The sequence below is a fragment of the Trematomus bernacchii genome, unplaced genomic scaffold (assembly GCF_902827165.1).
Source record: "Trematomus bernacchii unplaced genomic scaffold, fTreBer1.1, whole genome shotgun sequence".
Taxonomy (NCBI): Eukaryota; Metazoa; Chordata; class Actinopteri; order Perciformes; family Nototheniidae; genus Trematomus; species Trematomus bernacchii.
Genome location: NW_022987582.1, coordinates 9240958 through 9261113, shown reverse-complemented (window position 1 = coordinate 9261113; position 20156 = coordinate 9240958). Strand labels below are relative to the sequence as shown.

At 42.4% G+C, this 20156-nt stretch overlaps 1 protein-coding gene across 3 annotated transcripts in view; it reads left to right on the top strand.

Moving 5' to 3' along the window:
* Window positions 1–6009: 6009 nt before the first annotated feature.
* Window positions 6010–20156, top strand: part of LOC117480494 (RNA-binding motif, single-stranded-interacting protein 3-like) — a 129655-nt gene continuing 115508 nt past the window's right edge. For all 3 annotated transcript variants that reach the window (XM_034127840.1, XM_034127839.1, XM_034127838.1), the window contains exon 1: window positions 6010–7225. In XM_034127840.1, coding sequence (XP_033983731.1) covers window positions 7151–7225 — 75 coding nt within the window. In that variant the 5' untranslated portion in view covers window positions 6010–7150. The remainder of the gene's footprint in view (window positions 7226–20156) is intronic.

Sequence of the window (20156 nt, the reverse complement as noted above, 5' to 3'; positions counted from 1 at the left end):
TACTTTACAGATTTTGATTAATTATTTGAAATATAACCAAGTGTTAAATCACACTTTAGTTACACCTGGAGTAAATTCACAAGCTACCCTGCAGTATACAGAGTCATTAAAACTAGCTGCACCTTTACCAGCTTTGAGAACACTTTCATGATCAATAATTATAATCAAAACATATGATATATATTATTCTGAAATGGACCAATCTGCAGAATGAGTATTTTTACTTTTGGTTCTTTAAGTATATTTTGATACTGATACTTTTGTACTTTTACTTGATTAGCATTTTGAATGCAGGAATTTTGCTTGTAACAGAGTATTCCTACACTCTGGTACTTCTACTTTTACTCAAGTACAAGATATGAGTACTCCTCCCACCTCTGTTAGCCAGTCAAGCCCCTTACCAAGACCACTGCTACAGTATGTGTGTAGCTTTTCCCCTGCTGATTTCATGCTGATTTGCCATCAGATCAGCAGATCAGCAGATCAGGGGTCCTTAACTAAACAAACCATGAAACAAAATGTTCTTGAGGTTTAGTCTGGCCCAGCCTCTCGTGCCTCTAAAGGTTAAGCGGGCATAGGTTATGGATAGTCTAACGGACAATAGGTTGCATTTGTGTTGGCGTTGATCATTGAAAATGCCATTTGTCGTCTTCTTCCTGCAGTTACATTGAGCTGTTCCTTCTTTATTATCTTATATTTGTACAGAAACACTCACTGTCCTTGGAAATCTCTCATTAGGGAATATTCACTGATTATACTGCAGTAGATACTTTGAAATGTATCAAAGGGACTCTTGAAAGTAGTAATCAAGATCTGATTTACTAGAGGTTATGTTGATTAAGGTCACATTTGAGTCACAGTGGACCGGTTCAGACCTGGCAGGAAAAGGATTTGTGATACCATCTCAAGTGGACAGCTCTCAGTACAGAAGTACACCCAGGACATATTGCTAACATATTGAGATCCAAACGGACTCAGACCACATTTGGAGGTGGTCTGAGCTGCACATGGCCACATTTTTGCAGTGTGTATAAAAATGCGTCATTGTTCACATTGAAGGGCCATCTACTCAACTGCTGTGTTTGTGTGTTTTTGTTACTAACCAAAGGAAACAACTGCTTGTAAGATGATGAAACAATGTTCTTTAATATTAATTCTGCAGCTGCTCTGCTTCAACCAAGTCTTTACAGGGCGATTGATAAGCTACTGCTTTCGCAAATCCAAAGAGAGTTAAAAGAATGAAACATGCAGTGGATTGATTGACAAGCTTTACCGCAGTTGTGTTATGAACTTCTTTTGTGATTATCTTATTACACGGCAAGAAGACAAGCTAGCAAGTCTCCCAAAAAGAAGCCGACTATCAGGCTGTCTGTGTTTGTTACGTGACCCTCCCTTTGCAGATTGTATCGGTCCTTAGAGAGTCCTTTGATGTCACAAGGGGGGCATTAGTCTGCTATCGTGTCTTTTATTTTCCTGTGAAGTTAATGAGTTCTTTGTCAATCTGACATGCTGTGAAAAGTGTCTCTCACACAGGATACTGACCATGTAGGAATGAGGTTGAAGCATGTAGCTAACGCACTCTTAACAATACATTTCCAAAGATACAGCTTGTACTTTCTTATTTGTGCGTAAACATGTACTCCTCTTGTTCAATTTCCTGGATCAAAGACACCCAAAATAGTTTATTCTACATTCTCTGCAGTCTCTGTGTTTGTATCTCAGGGGACTGGCAAAGAGATAAATTCCCTCATGCTGTGTGTGGCAATTGGATGTAATAGTCCATTTACCACTGTAAATCTGTTCTCTTCAAATACCATAGTAGGTGTGTGTGGTGTGTGTGTGTGTGTGTGTGTGTGTGTGTGTGTGTGTGTGTGTGTGTGTGTGTGTGTGTGTGTGTGTGTGTGTGTGTGTGTGTGTGTGTGTGTGTGTGTGTGTGGTGTGTGTGTGTGTGTGTGTGTGTGTGTGTGTGGTGTGTGTGTGTGTGTGTGTGTGTGTGTGTGTGTGTGTGTGTGTGTGTGTGTGTGTGTGTGTGTGTGTGTGTGTGTGTGTGTGTGTGTGTGTGTGTGTGTGTGTGTGTGTGTGTGGGACGATGTCCTGGCCAGGGTTTGCTTTGAAAACCAACCAGAGCAGCTTCTGTAAAATAGGACTATCGTCATCATGACCTCTTCTGTTGTCCCAGCTGTGTCTGAGCTAAGATGTGAGGCTTTTACTGCTTTTTTTTTTGGTCTGTCTGGGTGTTTGTTATACATCTGGTGGTCAGCGGTGAGAGGATCACATCCCTGATTCACAGCATGGCCTTTCCTGCTCCATTTGAAAACTGCTTTGATGACCTGGGGGCTTTAAGAACACAGTGTCAATGATAACACTTTGATATTTTTGCTCCAGCTGTCCGTTTTTTCTATGGTATTTTCCAATCTCTGGCAATTGCAAAATAGCGTCCCTTGTTAGAAATAGTCATTCTCTTTTGCAGAGAAACGCAGATGCAGCAGATACATTTGAAGTCTTTCAAAACAAGTAGGCAATGAGATTGTGCTTAAGACTTAATAGAAGTCTGTTTGATATTAGAATGACTGCAATTAACCAGTGTGTATTTACCCCCATTATAATGGCTGTCTTGTCACTAGACAAGGTAATTAGAATGCTTTATTATAGCAGCGTATGGAGTGAGATGTAGAGATTGTGCTCCTCGTAATGGGACTGTTCTGTGCAGTTGGAAGAATCAATTCTCTCTCTTTGTTTTCCCAAACTGCGCTGTCAGCAGAATCTTAATATTGCATGAAAACGTTGGCTGCTGTGCTACTCATATATAGTAGATGCACACACACATAGTAGACGCACACACCTGATATCCAAGTATCCCTCTCTTACTTGGCATTCTACACATAGTGCCGTCGAATGAATGTATAACCTTCCTCCATCAAACTGCTTAGCTGTGTGTGCGTATAACCCTTCTGCCTGCTAAGGCCATGCACACTGCTCCACTACAATCGCAACACAATCAATACAGCCTGCTTTCTTTTTGCTAGCAGCAGCCGTACAACATGCTCATATATTTCACTGGTAAGATCAGGCAGGAATTACTGCAAGATGAGCTCACACAGCCATCCATAAGAGTGTAGATCATGACTTGGGTATTACAGGTTATAAAACGGAGCCCAAATAGTATCACAGAAAATACAATTTTATTATAGGAGCGGATCGTATGAATGACATACTGTACAGGAGAGCATGAAAAATAACTGATATGATCTTAATCAAAATATTGACTCAGTGTCATCGAGGAAAGACGGTAAGCTGTATTGATTGTTGCACAATCAGTACTTGTATAGTGTTTGCACTATATTTTCTCTAAGTGGGTATTTGTAATGTAGCACAAAACAAAAATGTTGTTAAAACTGTTTTTCTATTTTCTTTTCTTTTTTCACAAGATCAAACTATGTATTGGTTCGTCATGCTGCCCACCACCTTTCAGAATAAAAAATCGTAACTACTATAAAATGGAATTGCAATTAAATTGGCGTTTGTGATCCCCAGAGGATGAATCCCACTGACTTTGGTGATCTGGGAAAAAAACCTTTTGAAAACTGTGGGAAGGATTGATATCAAATTCAGTACAGCCGCTCATGTTCCCCTCAGGATAAAATGCAGTAGCTTTGATGTAATCACCAGGTTAAATATATATATCCAACATTTTTATTCATGACAAAATACAGCTAACTAATGACAGTTTTACAGGCAAATTGAAGTTTATTAACATACAGCTCAAAACTCAGATTGTTAACTTTGATACTGTGTTAACATTCAGATTGTAGCATGTAGTTTAAAGCAGCACTAATGCTGTTAGCAGCGATGTACATTTATTTTACTTTGCATAAAAATGTATCCAAAGTAAAAAAAATTAGAGGACATTGTGTCTTTTGTACTTGAGAAGCAGCTTTTTATTTGCACCAATCATTTGCATTTCGCTGTTCTGTTTTTGTGCTAAACCTAACTGCTTGTCAGCTGAAGGCTTCAACCTGACTGCTACAGCTGTGCAGTGCACACGTCTTGATTTCCATTTACAAGTGATGCTTTAACTCCACTCAGAGCGGTGTAGGCTGAGCAGCAATTTACCTGATGACTAACTTCCTGCCCGCGCTCCTCTGGGTGGCAGAGAATGTCTGCCACTGTTAATATATGATAATTATGATCATAAAACGTGCTATCACAAGGTTATTCAGATGACTTTTAGAAACTGTGTAAAAGCTACTGGCACTATATCAACAACACCCAAGGTTAAACTGCAGCACAACACTTTGTAAAGAAAGAAACGCATTAAAGAACATAATGTAAAATGATAGGGGCAAAGCAAAGCTAAAAATGACAATTGTGTAACAGCATGTAATGCATGACAAAGACTTGTTTTAATCTATGGAATGAATAAACTCAATTAGTCACATTGTAAACAAGGCCATACAGATCCAAATAGGAACAGATGAATGTAGTCCAGGCTCCCCTCCAGGCATGATGTTACAGCTGATGTGTCAGATAGGATTAGCTCAGAGAGCAGTAACACACAGCAGTGCTGAGGTAAGACAAGAATCAAGTTAGAATTATTTTTGATTAGCTGATCGTTTGATTAGTTTCACAGTCATAGTCAGTGGTGAACACAATGTTTGGCCACTTCTGGAAACTGGTGTAGTATTCAAAGTCACCCCCCAGGGCGCTTTAGCATACTTTCATGTTGTTGGTCTGTGTGACGTGGTTACTTTTGTTCTTGCTCCTTATCTTGTCTGGCATATCCTAATCTGGATCAAACATGTTGGTAGTAAGTGTTGTATTATATCTCACGCGTCACGGGTTAGGTGACCAACATATATTTTGACATGCTGCCTCTGCATGGAGATGTTTTATCGTTGGTACATCTCTGAGCTGAACACATCTTTATTGTCTATTGTCAAGGCTGACAGAAGAATACTTTGAAAAGACAGACAGACTTGCACGAAAAGTGACAAAAAGACGGGCGTACAATGGCACACACACAGTGACTTCGTAGTAGTGTAGTGGCCCACAAGAAATAAAGCCCTTATCTTCACAGGAGCTTTTGTGTTTGCATTCTGTTCTCATGCCCTTTTTTTTCTCCCACTGCAGTGAACTTGCGTTTTATGCCAACCCATGTCTCCTTTTTTACACACACACTCATGCACAGCTGCAGTCAGAGGGCAGAGCAGTCTTGTCATGCATGGCTCACTGTGCTTATGTAAGAGCACTACTTAAACCTGGTTACATCACATAACAGGCAGCACTGTGTCAGTGGGTCACTGTGCCACACAACCACTGAATGCACAGTCCATGTTGGGCCCTTTACTGGGCACGTGTGCATTTAGCAACACTGTGTGCGCTGTTGCATTCAGGCGCACATATTTGAGGCTCATTCAAGCATGTGTGTGTATACATGTTCTTCATGCCAGATGATGGTGATGTGAAAAAATGTGATTCAGTAACAGCCAAGAGAAAATGAAAAAAAAAAAAACTTCTCTAAATAGTTGCTGCGCCTATAGGGTGCCAGTAGGGGGGCCTCTCTGTTTCCAAATTCTGCTCCTCCTGTATCCTCTTCACCCTTTCTCCCTCCCCAGCTCCGCCTATCTGCCAGCAGAACAGCCCATCTCTGTCTCTCTCCTTTTCTCTCAGTTTCTATGTAGTACACACACACACACACACACACACACACACACACACACACACACACACACACACACACACACACACACACACACACACACACACACACACACACACACACACACACACACACACACACACACACACACACACACACACACACACACACACACACACACACACCCCAGGGCTTGAGCGAGGGCAGGACCAACCACTCCCACTGTTCTATAGTTCCATGAAAAACACAGAGGGAGAGAGAGACACAGACAGAGGGGAGGAAGAGCGAGAGAGGGAGGGAGGAGCATAGCTGCGCTGAAGCCGAGCCCCTCTCTGCCTCACCACGCAGAGTGGAGCAGACGGCAACAGCCACACAACACACTACACACACCACCACCACCACCACCACCACCTCACACACAGTGACGGCTGCCAGGCACAGTGGGAAACAAGCGGTCAGGGAGAAGGAGCTTGAGAAGAAAAGAGAGGGATCTCAGAGGGGAAGAAAAGCAAAAGAGTTGGAGGAGGCACCTTGTGGATCAGAGGGGATTTTCCTCTGTGTGAGAGCGCGTCTGGATAGGACTATCTGCTTCTTCCCGAGCCAGAGGAGTTCTCACAGAGGCTTTTTTCTTTTGCTCATCCTCCAAGCCAGGCTCCTGCCATATCTACCTATCTGTCCCCCGGAGCTTAACAAAAGAGGGAGGGAGTAAGAGAGAAGAAAGGCAGTCACAGCTTCAGCTCCAGACCACCCTCTCTCCTCCTCCAGGTCCTCGTCCTCCTCTGTGTAAGTTCATCGCTGATTTCACTGTCCTTTTGAGGATAGCAGCGGAGGACAGTGTGTGTTCCCCAGGATACAGCCCAGCTCCCGGTGGGATTGGGCTCTCGTCTGGTGCGAGAGACGAGACAGGGAAACGGATACACGGGAAGAGAGAAGGAGACAGAGAAGAGCAAGGGACGCCGGAGAAAGCAAATTGCGGGGCATGTTGAGGGCAGCAGAGAAGAAGAGTGGGTCTGATTTTTAGAGCGGAGAGTGCAAGGAACCGGCAACCGGATCCCATCCATTCTTCCTCCTCCTCCTCCTCCTCCTCCTCCTCCTCTTCTTCTCCCTTCTCCTTTTACCCTCTCTCTGTCCTGCTTTTCAATTCCCCTTTTGTTTTCTGTTTCATGCTGCTACCCATTTAATATCTCTCTCTCCTCACCTCCTTCTACCCCAACTCCTTTTTTTGCGGCTTCTCTGGATTCTCTCTGTCTCTCTTTGTGAGCTCCCAGACAAGTAGACAGACTGAAATCCCAAGTACGATCTGTCGTCTTATCCTTCCCTTCCTCTGTGTGCTTATCACACTCACACACACACCTCAGTAAGAGGAGAACGTTTCTCTCTCTACGTCCCCCACTCGTCTGAAGGACACTGGCCGCCCCCCTGGAGTGGTCGTTCCCTCACCTGCGAGCTTCTCTCTCAAGCTTCCAGGACTTTCATTTGGATTCCAGCTACATGGGAAAACGTTTGGAGCAGCAGCCAATGTACCCCCACTACACCTACTACTACCCCCACTATCTCCAGACCAAGGTAGGATGGTCATCGATGTTGACCTATTTTACCCCTCCGAACTCAGAGGCAATGTTTGTGTGTCGCAAATAAGACATCACCTTGATGCCGTCTTGCAAACCTTCTTTTTAATAAACTCTATATCTTCTGCCTATTTTAAATCTCCTTCCCAATCAGGGCCATTTCAAGACAAAATAACAATCTTGACGTGTTTAATTTACCCATGAGTTATGTCGTGTTCCTTAATTAATGCACCATGATCCAACAAGGAGTCTGTCCCCAGCATATATAAAGATTAAGATTGTGTTTTACCAAGCAAGAAAAAGACCAAAATTGACTATATTTAAGGTTCCAATGTTTGAAAACGATTGCGAAATGGCCCCCCGCAAGTAAGCTTGCTAAATGGCCCCGTGTCCCCTATCCCCCATCCGTCTCTGAGCTGTAGGTGTCACTCAGCTGGGTTTTTCCTTTTCCTTCCACACTAAACACTTGACCCTAGACCTCCCCTCTCCACAACCCCACCAGCTCCAAGTTCAAGTTCAGGGCATGAGGCCCCCCCTTCCCTCAGTCCTTGTTTTCTGTCCTGCTTTGTCCCTCTCTGCTCTGACACCCCCACACCCTCTACCCCTCGTCGTCACTTGGCCATCCCCAGCCCCATACCCATGATTCCATGCTGTAGACGCTGGAACCTGATACACTTCTCCGATTACCAAAACCAACTTCAGTTTCTCTTCTCGGATCTTTCACTTGTATTCCTTCTCTCTTACTCACACTTATCATCAATGCACACATCCACACACACACACACACACACACACACACACACACACACACACACACACACACACACACACACACACACACACACACACCACACACACACACACACACACACACACACACACACACACACACACACACACACACACAAACTCACATAAGATATTCCCCTTTCTGAATCTTCTACCACCAAGAGGAGGAAAATGGATTGCAAAAGGCCTGATCGATGGCTCCTGCATCATATCGCCCAGCCTGCCATATCCCTTTGTCTGCCGTGATTCATTTGTTTTTCTTTCCTGTGATAGTAAGTGTGAGGAGTTGGCAGGTTTGCTGCAATATTTAGTAAATGTGTACTTGTCAGCAGGCAAGAGAGATGGAGAGAGATGCAAAGATAAAAGTGTAGGAGTGGGATGCTTTGAGAATAGAGCGATCATGCTATTGGGTGGACACAGTGTGGGAAGAACAGGTAAGCTAATGATTGCTCCACTTTTAAAAATAGGTTGAACCTTGAACCATGCTTAGACTGCATGATTCATTTGCAGTCTAATAGCAACGCGTCTTATAGGAATGTGAAGTCCTATATACTTTATTTGAACCAATAACACATTGGTACAGTAGGATTGTCTTATTCAGGGTTCCTTCCCTATAATCCAATACAAATCTATCACAGTGAACTTCCAGCCAATTAACAATCTGATATAATTGTTGTATTTGTTTTACAGCTGCATGGTGCCCTCCAGAAAACCTAAGAGCACTATTCAAATAGCCTCTCCTCTCCAAAACATTATAGATCTCTCTCTAAATGTCTTAATTATTTCCAAAAGAAGACTTAACACCCTAAAAATAACATTTAAATAAATAAATATGTGTTGAAAGAAGCTGTTACTGCCACCGCACAAACACAAAGATCTCACGTGGATGTTGGCTGTTTTAATTTGTGCATGTGTTATAGTTAATGACGACTGATTTTGGGACGAGATCCAATCAAGAGAAACTTCAATATAGGGAGATTTATTGTAGCTGATACTGATTATTAAAAATATGAACAAAAATATCTTTCAGATGCGCTCAACTGTTAACACATAGGCATATTTATACTGTTATAGTCCGGGTTAATCAATCTAGTTAGAGTTTATAAACATCTTTTCACAAGCTCAATCAGGTAGAAACCGGCTAATATGTAGTATTGTATTCATTGGCTTAAACACATCCAGTGCAGCTCTTTAGTTCACAAAACAAGATCAACATTTCCAATTAACTGCACAATATACTTGCTGATGAAGAGCAGATTGCATTTGCAGCATTTCGACATCAGCGACTTATCTTCTGATCTGGGATCTGCACACGCTCACATCTGGGCGCTGTCTGATGAATTTAGGAACAGAAGCTGTTGTTAAAGCACATCTGCGATTCCGTTGTAATAAACAACATCGCCAATGACGAGCACGTCTCTTTGTTGGCTAATCTGGAAGAGTAAATGCATGTCTACAACTGGGTAATATAAACTCTGTTGTTTCTAAATGTCCTTTTAATGAAAGAAACTCCAAAGATCTATATGGTAATTGTCTCTTGGCAAATAGTCTTCTTTTGTTTTATATTGTTTTCCCTGAACAGAATTACAAAGAACAAAAGCACAGTTCATCTTATCTGTATTATTTAAAAAAAAAATAAGAATATGCTCAGAAAACTTTGACAACCAGTGTTTCTGGCAACTTTTTCCTCATTAATGTTGCATTAATACTGCCTATTTACGATTCTAGCAAACGGTAGTGATTGCACCAGATTTCTAATGAATGTGAAAAGGAATCTCATCAAATTCTCTAGCATTTATAATCAGCTCTGTCAGCTCAATCACTGAGCGTCCAATAGTTTTAATCTGGAGGTTTATTTCACATGAGGTATGCAAACGTACATTAGATTAACTCCTAAATTTGATGTGCGTCTGTCATGCCGTTTTATGTGTGCAGATGTCACCGTGTCACGCTGCTGTGTCTTGTTCTATGATTTATCTCTATCAGTTCAAGGTCATCTAATTTCTCTGAAGTATCTGCAACAGGCATCTGGCCCAGACCATCACTTCATTCCTTCCCCTCCATCCCTCCGTCCCTCCCACCAGCCCTCCCTTCCTCCCGCTGCTGTCAAGGTCAAATCAAATTGGATCCTATCCTCCCCAGTGTTCCCTCTCGCTTGCATCTGTGTGTGTGTGTGTGTGTTCGCATATCTATCCATATATGAATAAAAGCTGCGTCTGTATGTCAGCTTTGTATCCGTGACTGTACATGAGCCTGTAACTTTGATCGCCAACGTGTGCGTGAACGTGGGCTGAATACATTGGCTCACGTTTGGTGTGCGTACGTGGATGTGTGTATCCTGTGTTGATGTGAGTGTGTGTGTCAGCGTGTGTGTGGCCTCTGAACAGCGACTCCCATGCCTGACCCCTTCTTCGTGCAGCTTGCTGTCATTAAAGCTCAACCGGGTCCCAGAGGAACAGTTCTGTGTGTCCGTGTGTGTGTGTGTGTGTCCGTGTGTGTGTGTGTGTGTGTGTGTGTGTGTGTGTGTGTGTGTGTGTGTGTGTGTGTGTGTGTGTGTGTGTGTGTGTGTGTGTGTGTGTGTGTGTGTGTGTGTGTGTGTTGGAGGCCCTATATGGACCCTCACAACAGTCCAGTGTTTGATCTTCCCGTGCTGCTCTCAGACTTTACATTTGAGGAGTGTTTGTGCTTGTAAATGTGTGTGGGTGTGAATGTAGGTGTGCAGGTGCTTTCAGGCTCTTTTCTGTTTGTACAATGGATAAGAGGGGACAAAAAACGTGGCAGTCGTATTTATTATTGGGTCACTTTTCTGGCCCTTTTTCACACCACCACCTCTCTTTGGCCCTCCCTTGCTCGCGCTCACTGATCTGATTGGAGATGTAAACGGCCTCTTATTAACCTTGATTCCAGAGAATGGTGGCTCTCCTGTGGAAAACAATCCTGCGTGTTTGTGTGTGTGTGCGCTGCTTTCACTGGCGTACAATAGCGTTCTTTAAACACGCGACACACAAAGGCAGTTATGAAATGACGAGCTTAAACTAACAATGCTTAGCCTGATGACAGTGCGCGTGTAAATGTGCGGCTATTAAACAGAGAATTGCTCTTGCTCTGCCTCCATAATGGGCAATAGGTTCAGTTAGCGTACATTAGCAGGGGGTGGGGAGGGACAGCATGCCCTCTTATGAGCCTAGTGGCCCTTCATCATGGCTGTAAGAGGGTTTAAGGGGATCAGGGGGGGGGGGGTTTGATGCCGAGGCGCAGCTGCGTTGTTGCCTCCTCGGTGTGATTTGTTCAAATGTAACTATACGTTATAGCTGGGGGGGCTAGCTATTGGGAAAATCTATCATTCTTAAGTACAATCAGTGTTTTGGATTCTCTCAATTGCCTCAGTGAGCTAGTTTTCAGTCGGTGTATTGTTGATGCCTATTTTGTAGTTTAGAGGGCATAATTTAATCTACTGAAAGCATTTTTCAGGAAATCCAGTATGTGAAATCCCTAATTGGACCAAATGAAAGTGCAAAACTAATTATCATAGCTTGTGGTTGTTGCTGTGACGTTTTGAGCGTGTTCCCGTGGCTGGGTCGGAATATGTCACAACTGAATATTTCAAAGCAATAACAACAACATCTGACATGTTGCCTTTTTTTCACATTGAAAATTGGCATTTATTATGTTAGGTGCTGCTTGGTTTTGACGAGGAAAATGCATTATTTGACATACATTTGTTTATTTCCACAATAAAGCTTCTGATAAACAGAAATAGCATTTGAAAACATTTAGTAGAGTTCACCAGACAGACACCTAAGATAATATGGACATTTCTTATCTTTAGTTAACAAACATATCATCCTTATCTTTCTAGGATCTTTATCGTTTACATTTTTTTGTAAAAGCTTAACATGAAACACAAGAGCTTTATATTTGCACTACCTTGTCAAGTGTCTTCATCATTTCAAGTTTTAATTGTAAAAATAAATGTTATTCATCATGAGGGAAAAAATACTTCTTAGCTATCTCCTGTTCCTCTTGTTCCTTTTCTCTTATCTCAAACATGAATTTACCTCTCTCTACATATGAACCATCATCATCATCATCAATCATCATCATCAACTTCTCACCCTTTGATAATGACTGACTGAGGATATGAATCTTTAAGGATTATCGTTAAGAGCCAGATAAGAGAGAAGCTGAATGGTGAAGTTGCATTATCACGCATCCGATCATGAGTTTGCTGCAGATCAGTGTGCTAATATGCTCAGTGTCACACAAGGAGCTTTAATGAGGGTAATGAGAAACAGCATTCAGCTGATATCAAAGTAATGGCACATGCGGACACGCCCGGACGTCTAAATACAATATTCCATCCTTCAAATTAGCTTTTCACATTCAATTACTCTCTATTATGCGGCAGATAAATGTGGTCAGTGTTTGCTTAACTGTGATGGGTACACATCAGGAAGATAAGAGGGAACATTTAAGACACCAAACGCTCTCCCGTTTTACTATCACCTCCTTCCCTTCTTGTTTCCTTCCAAGCCTCTGCTCCTCTTGTCAAACATAAAGTACTTCGCCTTAACAGAAACAGCGACCATAAATTATGCAGCCCACATCACACACACATACGGAAACTGAGCAGTGTGTGTGTGAAGAGTGCAAAGTAAACAGAGGGTATAGGTTTTATGGCACGGCATGCATTCTGCTCATGCCCTGTTTCTCCTCACACATCAACCTGCCTGCACCCGCTGCAGTTTTACAACACACAGTATTATCATATGCTTGTTGTTTAAGCTTCTATTTTGGTTGGATCTCAAACTCTGCTCTTGATAGCATCATATGCCTATATAGAGAATTGAGAACAGCCTTATGTCGTCTTCTTCTAAAGCCCTATCCCATCACTCTTGCTCCCTCTTTTCCCTGCTTTCTCCAACTCTTTTCCCCCCCCTCTCCTACCATCTGTTCAGTTTGCCGGGCCTGGCTGGTTATTTCTGCTTAAAAAGGACTCTCCTAAGCACCCATATATGTCCATTTTATTATTCTCCGCGGGCTGTTTCTATTCTTGTCCCAGTACAGTAGCGGAGGCTGACCAGTGCCTCGCTATGTCGGATAGGAGTGCAAAAGCTGCAGCGGGTCAGCACATGCAAGGAGGGGGTGAGAGAGGCTACACCCCTGCCAGTTTTGTAATAGAAAATATGTGGAGGAGGGAGCGAGGTGGTAGAGAAACAGGGATGTGAAGGAGATGAGCAGAGAGAGATATATCAGAAAGAGAACAGATGGCGGTAGCAAAAGGAATTCAAAAGAAGAGATAGAGATCCAAAGGGAAATAAAGAGTGGTGCAGTGAAGGAGACAGAAGTTGGAGGCAGGGTCAGGGAATAATGGTGCTGCTGCATTTTTAATAGTTGGCCACTTTGTAGCGACCCTTGTCTAATGGATTCTGCCTCTTAAAAGCCCCTGTCAGAGCCCTCGACCTCGAACAGTTACACCACGGAAATTGCCGAGGGCTCCATCAGTCCCCAACACTTCCTGGTAGAATGTCCAATGATCTAATATTGTCCAGCAGCAAACATAATTCCAGTTTTTGGCAAATCATGTTTAGATGTTGAAGTATGAGAGCTTACTGGTGGCTCATGTGTAAAAATTATCTTGAATCCTTAAGTGAGAAGTATTCGTTATAACTGGTCAACAATGGAAAGCAAATGACAAAATACTTCTTATAGTCAACATCTCTTTATTTACTTTTTTCATACAAACGTATAACACTTTTCCCCTATTTGAGCAAATTGGGGTATTGGTGGGCCATGTGATGATTCCATTCCACTTAATCTACCTTTGGTTTAATGTAGTGTTCCCTTTAAACATGGGATATTATATCATGTTGAGAATAAGAAAACTCTGGGTTTTGGTGTCTGGTGAAAATTGGTGTCTTGGGGTCTCTTATAGCTTAAGCATCATTAGCCGACCTGATTGGGAGATTTTTTTACACGAAGCCTGTTGACCCATGATATGCCTCAGTAAAGTGCTGAGTGTGGGCATTAGTCAGGCGCTGCATCACACATGGCAGATGTTGCCTGCATTTGTTACACCTACACCTCCGTGCTGTCACAGATACTGCCATTATGAATTTCATTATCTCTCTCCTTTAATTAGACCAAATAAATTATAGTACAATAAAGATGCTTGTTTTGTTTTTTGATTAATAAGATAATGGTTTTTTATGAAAGCTGGCTTTATTATAGTACTCTAGTTCAGGCTTGTAATACACTTTGCATTTAATCAACCTGTCTTATCCTGTGCTGGATTGTCTAGGGGTAAAGATATGTCGGAAAAAAATACATATTTTAATTGTTTACATTTGAAATCTTGTTAAACATGTCTAGATTATATCCATACTGTTAGTATGTAAGCAAGACATTTGATAATTATGTTATGTTTGCACAACAAATCTCTTCATATCATTGAAAACATCTCAAACACACAGGCATTATTTGCATACGTTCTGTGCATTAACTCCATGATGTCATTATAACCATCAGCATGGGGATTTGGTCGGCACATTTTTTATTCCTCTTTTGTGTGGGGGTGGGGGGGCTTTGTGCGTTGGTGGGCGAGTGATCCCTACACCAGGGACCAGAGAGATAATTGAAAGAATGGCCTAAGGGAATTTCCCCCATATGTTGTTCCTTATCCTACTTAGCTGTTGCTTCCTCCTATCTCTCTACTCTTTTCCTTTCACACTCTCTCTTCTCCTTGTGTCTTCTCCTCTGTCTATTTTTGTCGGAGGGCTGCTCAGGTCAGACATGTTAAGTAAAATTCCAGCCCTGAATACCTTTACACAGTTAGCACAAATTGATCTGTGATCTTTCACACATTCCAGTCATTTTGCCATTTACCTGTCTCTTCAGCAACCATATATTTCACACAATACATTTTAATATCCTCCAAAATAGAGGGCCTGTAGAACCTATCCATTTTTGGAGAGCAGAGACAGTAATTGGTGAAGTCTTAGCTGTTGGAAAGAGAGTTTGACTCTTCAGTATTGAAAATGTGAAGAAGAGCTTATCATATGTTGCTACATATCACTGGGAAAGTCTCAACCACTCTTGGAATTGATGTGTCCATCCCTGGAAGATCATAGGCCACACTTGATTTTAGCAAAGCAACCCATCTCTTTCCTGTTGGCCAAGGAAACGTTGACATTATTCTGCTCGGGATCGAAGCACCGACCCTCCGATTGGTTTTACTCAGAGCCACATTCACCCTTGCTTAAACACAGGTCAGGTGTACCGACACTGATGACTATAAATCAGGGGCAGCCAACACGGTGCCCGCGGGCACTTAGTCGCCCGCAGGGGCAACGTGAGTCGCCCGCCGGGCATGTTCTAAAAATAGCTCGCCAAACAAATCCAAATTGTATAAAATACACAAAACAAAAAAGGAAATGTAATTAAAAGAATCTACCCTATGCATAAACTAAACCTAAATCATAACGAACTCTATCTACTTACTACAACTCTATATCTATCTAACACCCCTCCTCCCCCCACCCCCACAATGAATATCGACCAATCACGTTCTTGCTTGATTTGCGGGACCAGCGTTGCAGTCGCGAAGAAAAGCAATGTGGCACCTCCGCGCTTCATAAGGAGTTAGACCGTGATTTTCCTTCTGGCAGAATCTACACAACACATCAGCCCCATTGAACACAGCCTATCATGCCAGCCTATACAACACATGAGGGGCAGAGTTTTACTCTGTGTGTTGCAACTTGCATATATATTTATTGCACTTGATGCACACACACGCATGGCGTAATTTCCAGGGGGGACATGTCCGCACTTTTCGAAATCCCGTTTGTGTCCCCCCACTTTACAAATATGTTTATTATTATTTTAAGGCAAGCCGTCATCGCCACGGAGGAGCACACAGCCTCTGTGAGCGAGCGAGACAGAGGGAGAGAGAGAGAGCGAGCGAGAGAGCTAGGGAGAGCATACCTTTATCTATTTAATATAGATAAAGTAAGAAATCATTCCAATGTGTACTATAGGACAGTAAAAAAAAAAAAAAACAGTTTAAAAGGGGAGTGATTAGTGAAATATGCATAAATAGAAAGAAAGAATACTAACTAGGTAACATAAGATAAGAATAAACCAGTTGAAATGATTTGTTATTGGTTGTGATCATATTCTAAAGATGTTTGGATTATTGAAAAGTATACAGCTCCCTTTCATCGGAGTGTTGAGAGCTGTATCCATCAATTCATTTTGCTCTCAAAGTGCACCAGATTGATGCATTTGACTTCAACATTTAAAAAATGGAGCATGCCCCCGGACCCCCCTAGAGGATGTGAGGTCCACCCCCAAATAAAGCAGGTTAAATTAATTAAATTGCATACATGTTCTTTTAGTAAACACTGAAAACGGTCCCACAGACCCAAACAGCACACAAAGGTTAAAGGTAAAAGTAGCCCCCGACTTGTTTTATTTTTTGAAAGTAGCTCTCATCCTAAAAAAGGTTGGTGACCCCTGCTATAAATCCATCTGTTCTCTACATGTTTTACACATTTTATTTTGCACACATAATGTTTTTTCTTTACCTCTGTTAGCATTTTCTATACCAAACTCAAGTTGAATAGAATTTAAATCATGCATGAACTAGAAAACCTTACATGTAAGGAAAAGCCCTCATTTTTAATTAGTATTAAATGGTTGCTGCAAGGCTTTACAAACATGCATGGCAGTTACAGAAACCACTGGATAACCCCAAGAGATGTGGTTGTGAAAAAAAGCACACTTTTCTTTTTCCTTTTCATGAACACGGATGTTACGAACGTTAAGGTCCTACCAATGTTATATGTATTAATCAAACAAGGTGTTACCTTCCCAGCCGTACACATTTCACAAAATAGAAGAGCATTCGTCGAGCACACACCTCTGCCAAGGCTGTTTCCATAAGTGAAAAATATTGCATGCATCTGCCCTGTGATTGAGTTCAGATGCGTTCTTTCTTGGCCCATGCTTCAACCTTCTACCAAGCACATGTATTTTAATGCTGTTGACAAACAGAAACAAAACAAAACATGAAAACGTACCGAAAACATAACTCAGTGGAGGGTTATAAAAGAATGATGGGAAAATAATGAAATGGCAATATGGCCTGATCACATATGATTCATCTGCAAGTGTTGAGGGTGAAATCCCACGCTGAACGATAAGTCAAACCTCCACCCTAGGTATCAGCAGCAGGGCTCCTGTTAACCCCTCGTGCTGACTATACATCCAGCTTGAGCCCTGAGGGTTAGATTCAGGCTGTACACATGGAAATAAAGGCAACGAGCTCACTCCTCATCCCTGTATTTTACACAAATACGCCGTGAAACCTTAAAGCACACCAAGGTTCAATTCTACAAAATACGTCCTGCTCTTCACAGTAACTCTTATTTTTGTCGGCATATTTAACAGTAAGACACGGATTTTCCTGTTATTTTGCCTGTACTGAAAGAAAGCTGTTACATCTTGTCCACAAACGTTTAACAATTACAAAATGAAGCCTCCATTCCCCAAGATTCAACCGATGAGCATTCATTCCAAAACAATGACCCACACAAATATTTATATTCCTAATTATTTCTATAGTCTTATTTAAATATAACCACATGCTATTATGATTTATCAAAAAAACAACACAAATCCGAGATAAATGTTTATTTCGAAAGTAATTGTACATACTGTATCCAAGACGTATAATCATACAACCACAAGAAACCGTCAACTTCACCAAGCACAGTGCATTCCCTTCCCTCCTCCAGTCGCAGTTAACATTGAGGTTTAAATCCTTGACAAATAAAAGCACTTTCTAGCACACGGGACACATTTTTCTTCGCCTCCTGTAGCACAGTAGGACAGTTCCAAGTGTGAACTAACTCTGGAGCTCATCCTCTGTACCTAGTCTTTCTCAAAGTGAGAGGAATATATAAAGAAAGGCATTTTAAACTCAGTAAAACTGCCACAGTGTTTGCCCTTAAAAACAATTTAGCTGGGTTACAGACACAATCTTGTCCCTGAGCCAGAGGTGGATGGCCTGGCCAAACATCTCCTATTCCCTGCTAATGAAATCCCGAATAAAACCCTCCCTGCATGGTTTGATCCCCAACACGCATATACAATTGCACAAGTTCAGACACACAAACACAGACACCCACTCTCCAGGGTTCTGGTACACCCACACAATCACACACACAGAACCCCTGCAGTCCCAGCCAGGGATTATCCTGTGAAAACACTCCTTTTGTTGGGCCCCAGTCAAATTACTTTTCAGAGCTCTCATGCTTTTTTATCAGAGCTCTCTACGCAACTGTGTAAGTGCTTGTGTGGGTGTGTGAGTGTGTATGGGGGCATGCATGTTAAGGCAGTCCAAACATAGGCTGATTGCAGGGAGCACATCCAGAGCAAATGGTCACTAATGACACTTGAGAGTAAGCTGTTTATATATCCCTCAGTGTGGTGTGGTGTGTGTGTGAGAATAAGAGACTGCGTGTGTGCTTCTACTCATATGCCAGCGATTTTCCAAAGATAGCATAACACCAAATGTTGTGTTGCCTTGTTGGCAGGCCGGTCTGGTGTTTGTGACATTTCAACTTGACATTTATGAATAAAGACACTGACACTTATAAACAAGAGCACGGTTCGAGTTGCACTTCCTGCAGGACTGTTGCTCATGGGACTCTACCCGCCTCCGGGAAGAAATATTTGGGAAGCTCTCCACGACTCGAATCCATCTCTAAAAGGAAACAGCATTCGTCCTTCAAACTGTACTTTATTTTAACTACAAAACCGATATGTTTCTAACCATTTCTGAGTGTTTTGACTTGCTTAAACATCACTAAATCTTCCATCTAGACCGATCCAAAAATGCCCATATGTTTCTTTCTTTGAAACTGGGACCTTTTTCTCCCGCTTTGAGGACTTGCTGACGGAATCAGTATGTAGTTCAGGGAGACCTCTATAATGACTGCCAATGTACAGTCCTACTTTTGTTCTGTGGATGATTATTTTCTGGGGCACCAACTCTCAGCCTGGGCAATGGCCAACACAGTTGACTGGGCACAGATTGTAAAGCTACATTCAGCTTCTATTCATTCACACTGCCGGCTCTCCTCAGAGACTACCAGTCTTTTTCAAAGTTGTGAGGGAGTGTGTTGTGCACAAGTATGTTTTGGTGTGTGACTGCCCATTGGTGTGTATGTGTGTGTGAGTACATGTGTGTTGTTGAGCGATGTGCCTGAGACGCAGAGAGATGAGGTGAGAGAGCCAACGTGAGGGATAAACAGAGACTAACAACGAAGGAGGAGAAGTGAAGCATGTGTACGTGTGTGCCGAGGGTGCAAACTAGCTTTGTAGCTCTCAGTGAAGTGTTGATTTAAGTGGAAGTGGAGGGAGGAGATGGGATAAAAGGCCTGACTAGATTAGGCTGGCACACACTACTGAGGCGTGCTGTCCTGCCTGGCCTCTCAGCACACTTTGCGCCGGGCGTGTGTGTGCGTCTGTGAGAACTGTACTTGTGTGACAACGTTGTTTTGGGATTTGTGCACGCGGCTACTGTTTGATACTTTACTGCTGATATTGGTGCTGCTGTACCAAAAGCAGCAGATTAGCAGAGCCACTATAACAGTATTGAGGACACCAAACACAGTTCTGACATCTCAGCAATATCCTGCGCTGTACAAAGCGTCTGTTACCTTGGTGAAGTGTCACTATGGAGAGGTAGTACGGAGGTTTTGCAGTAGGTCATCTGCACTCCTGCACGTCCCTGCTGAATGCCCCACATTCTCAATCTCTGTGAAGGAGATGGGAAATAGATTACAGATTTTGCAGCTGCTTTTCCCATCCTCTAATATACTCTTAACCTTGCAGTATCTGGCAGTAGGAGGCCAAGTTTAACTACATATTCAAGTCCCCCCTACCCAGAAACCCTGCTGTTTAAAGTCAAGGTAGTCTCCAACAATAATAGTTAATTGGCTAAGTCGCTCTGCAGAGCTGTCTCTCGCTGTTAGTTTCTCTGTGTGCAGGAGACTGACAGTTGAGGGTAAAAATAACATTTAAAGTGGTTTTAAACGCTTGAGGTGTGCTTGATTTATCTTTAAGAGCTT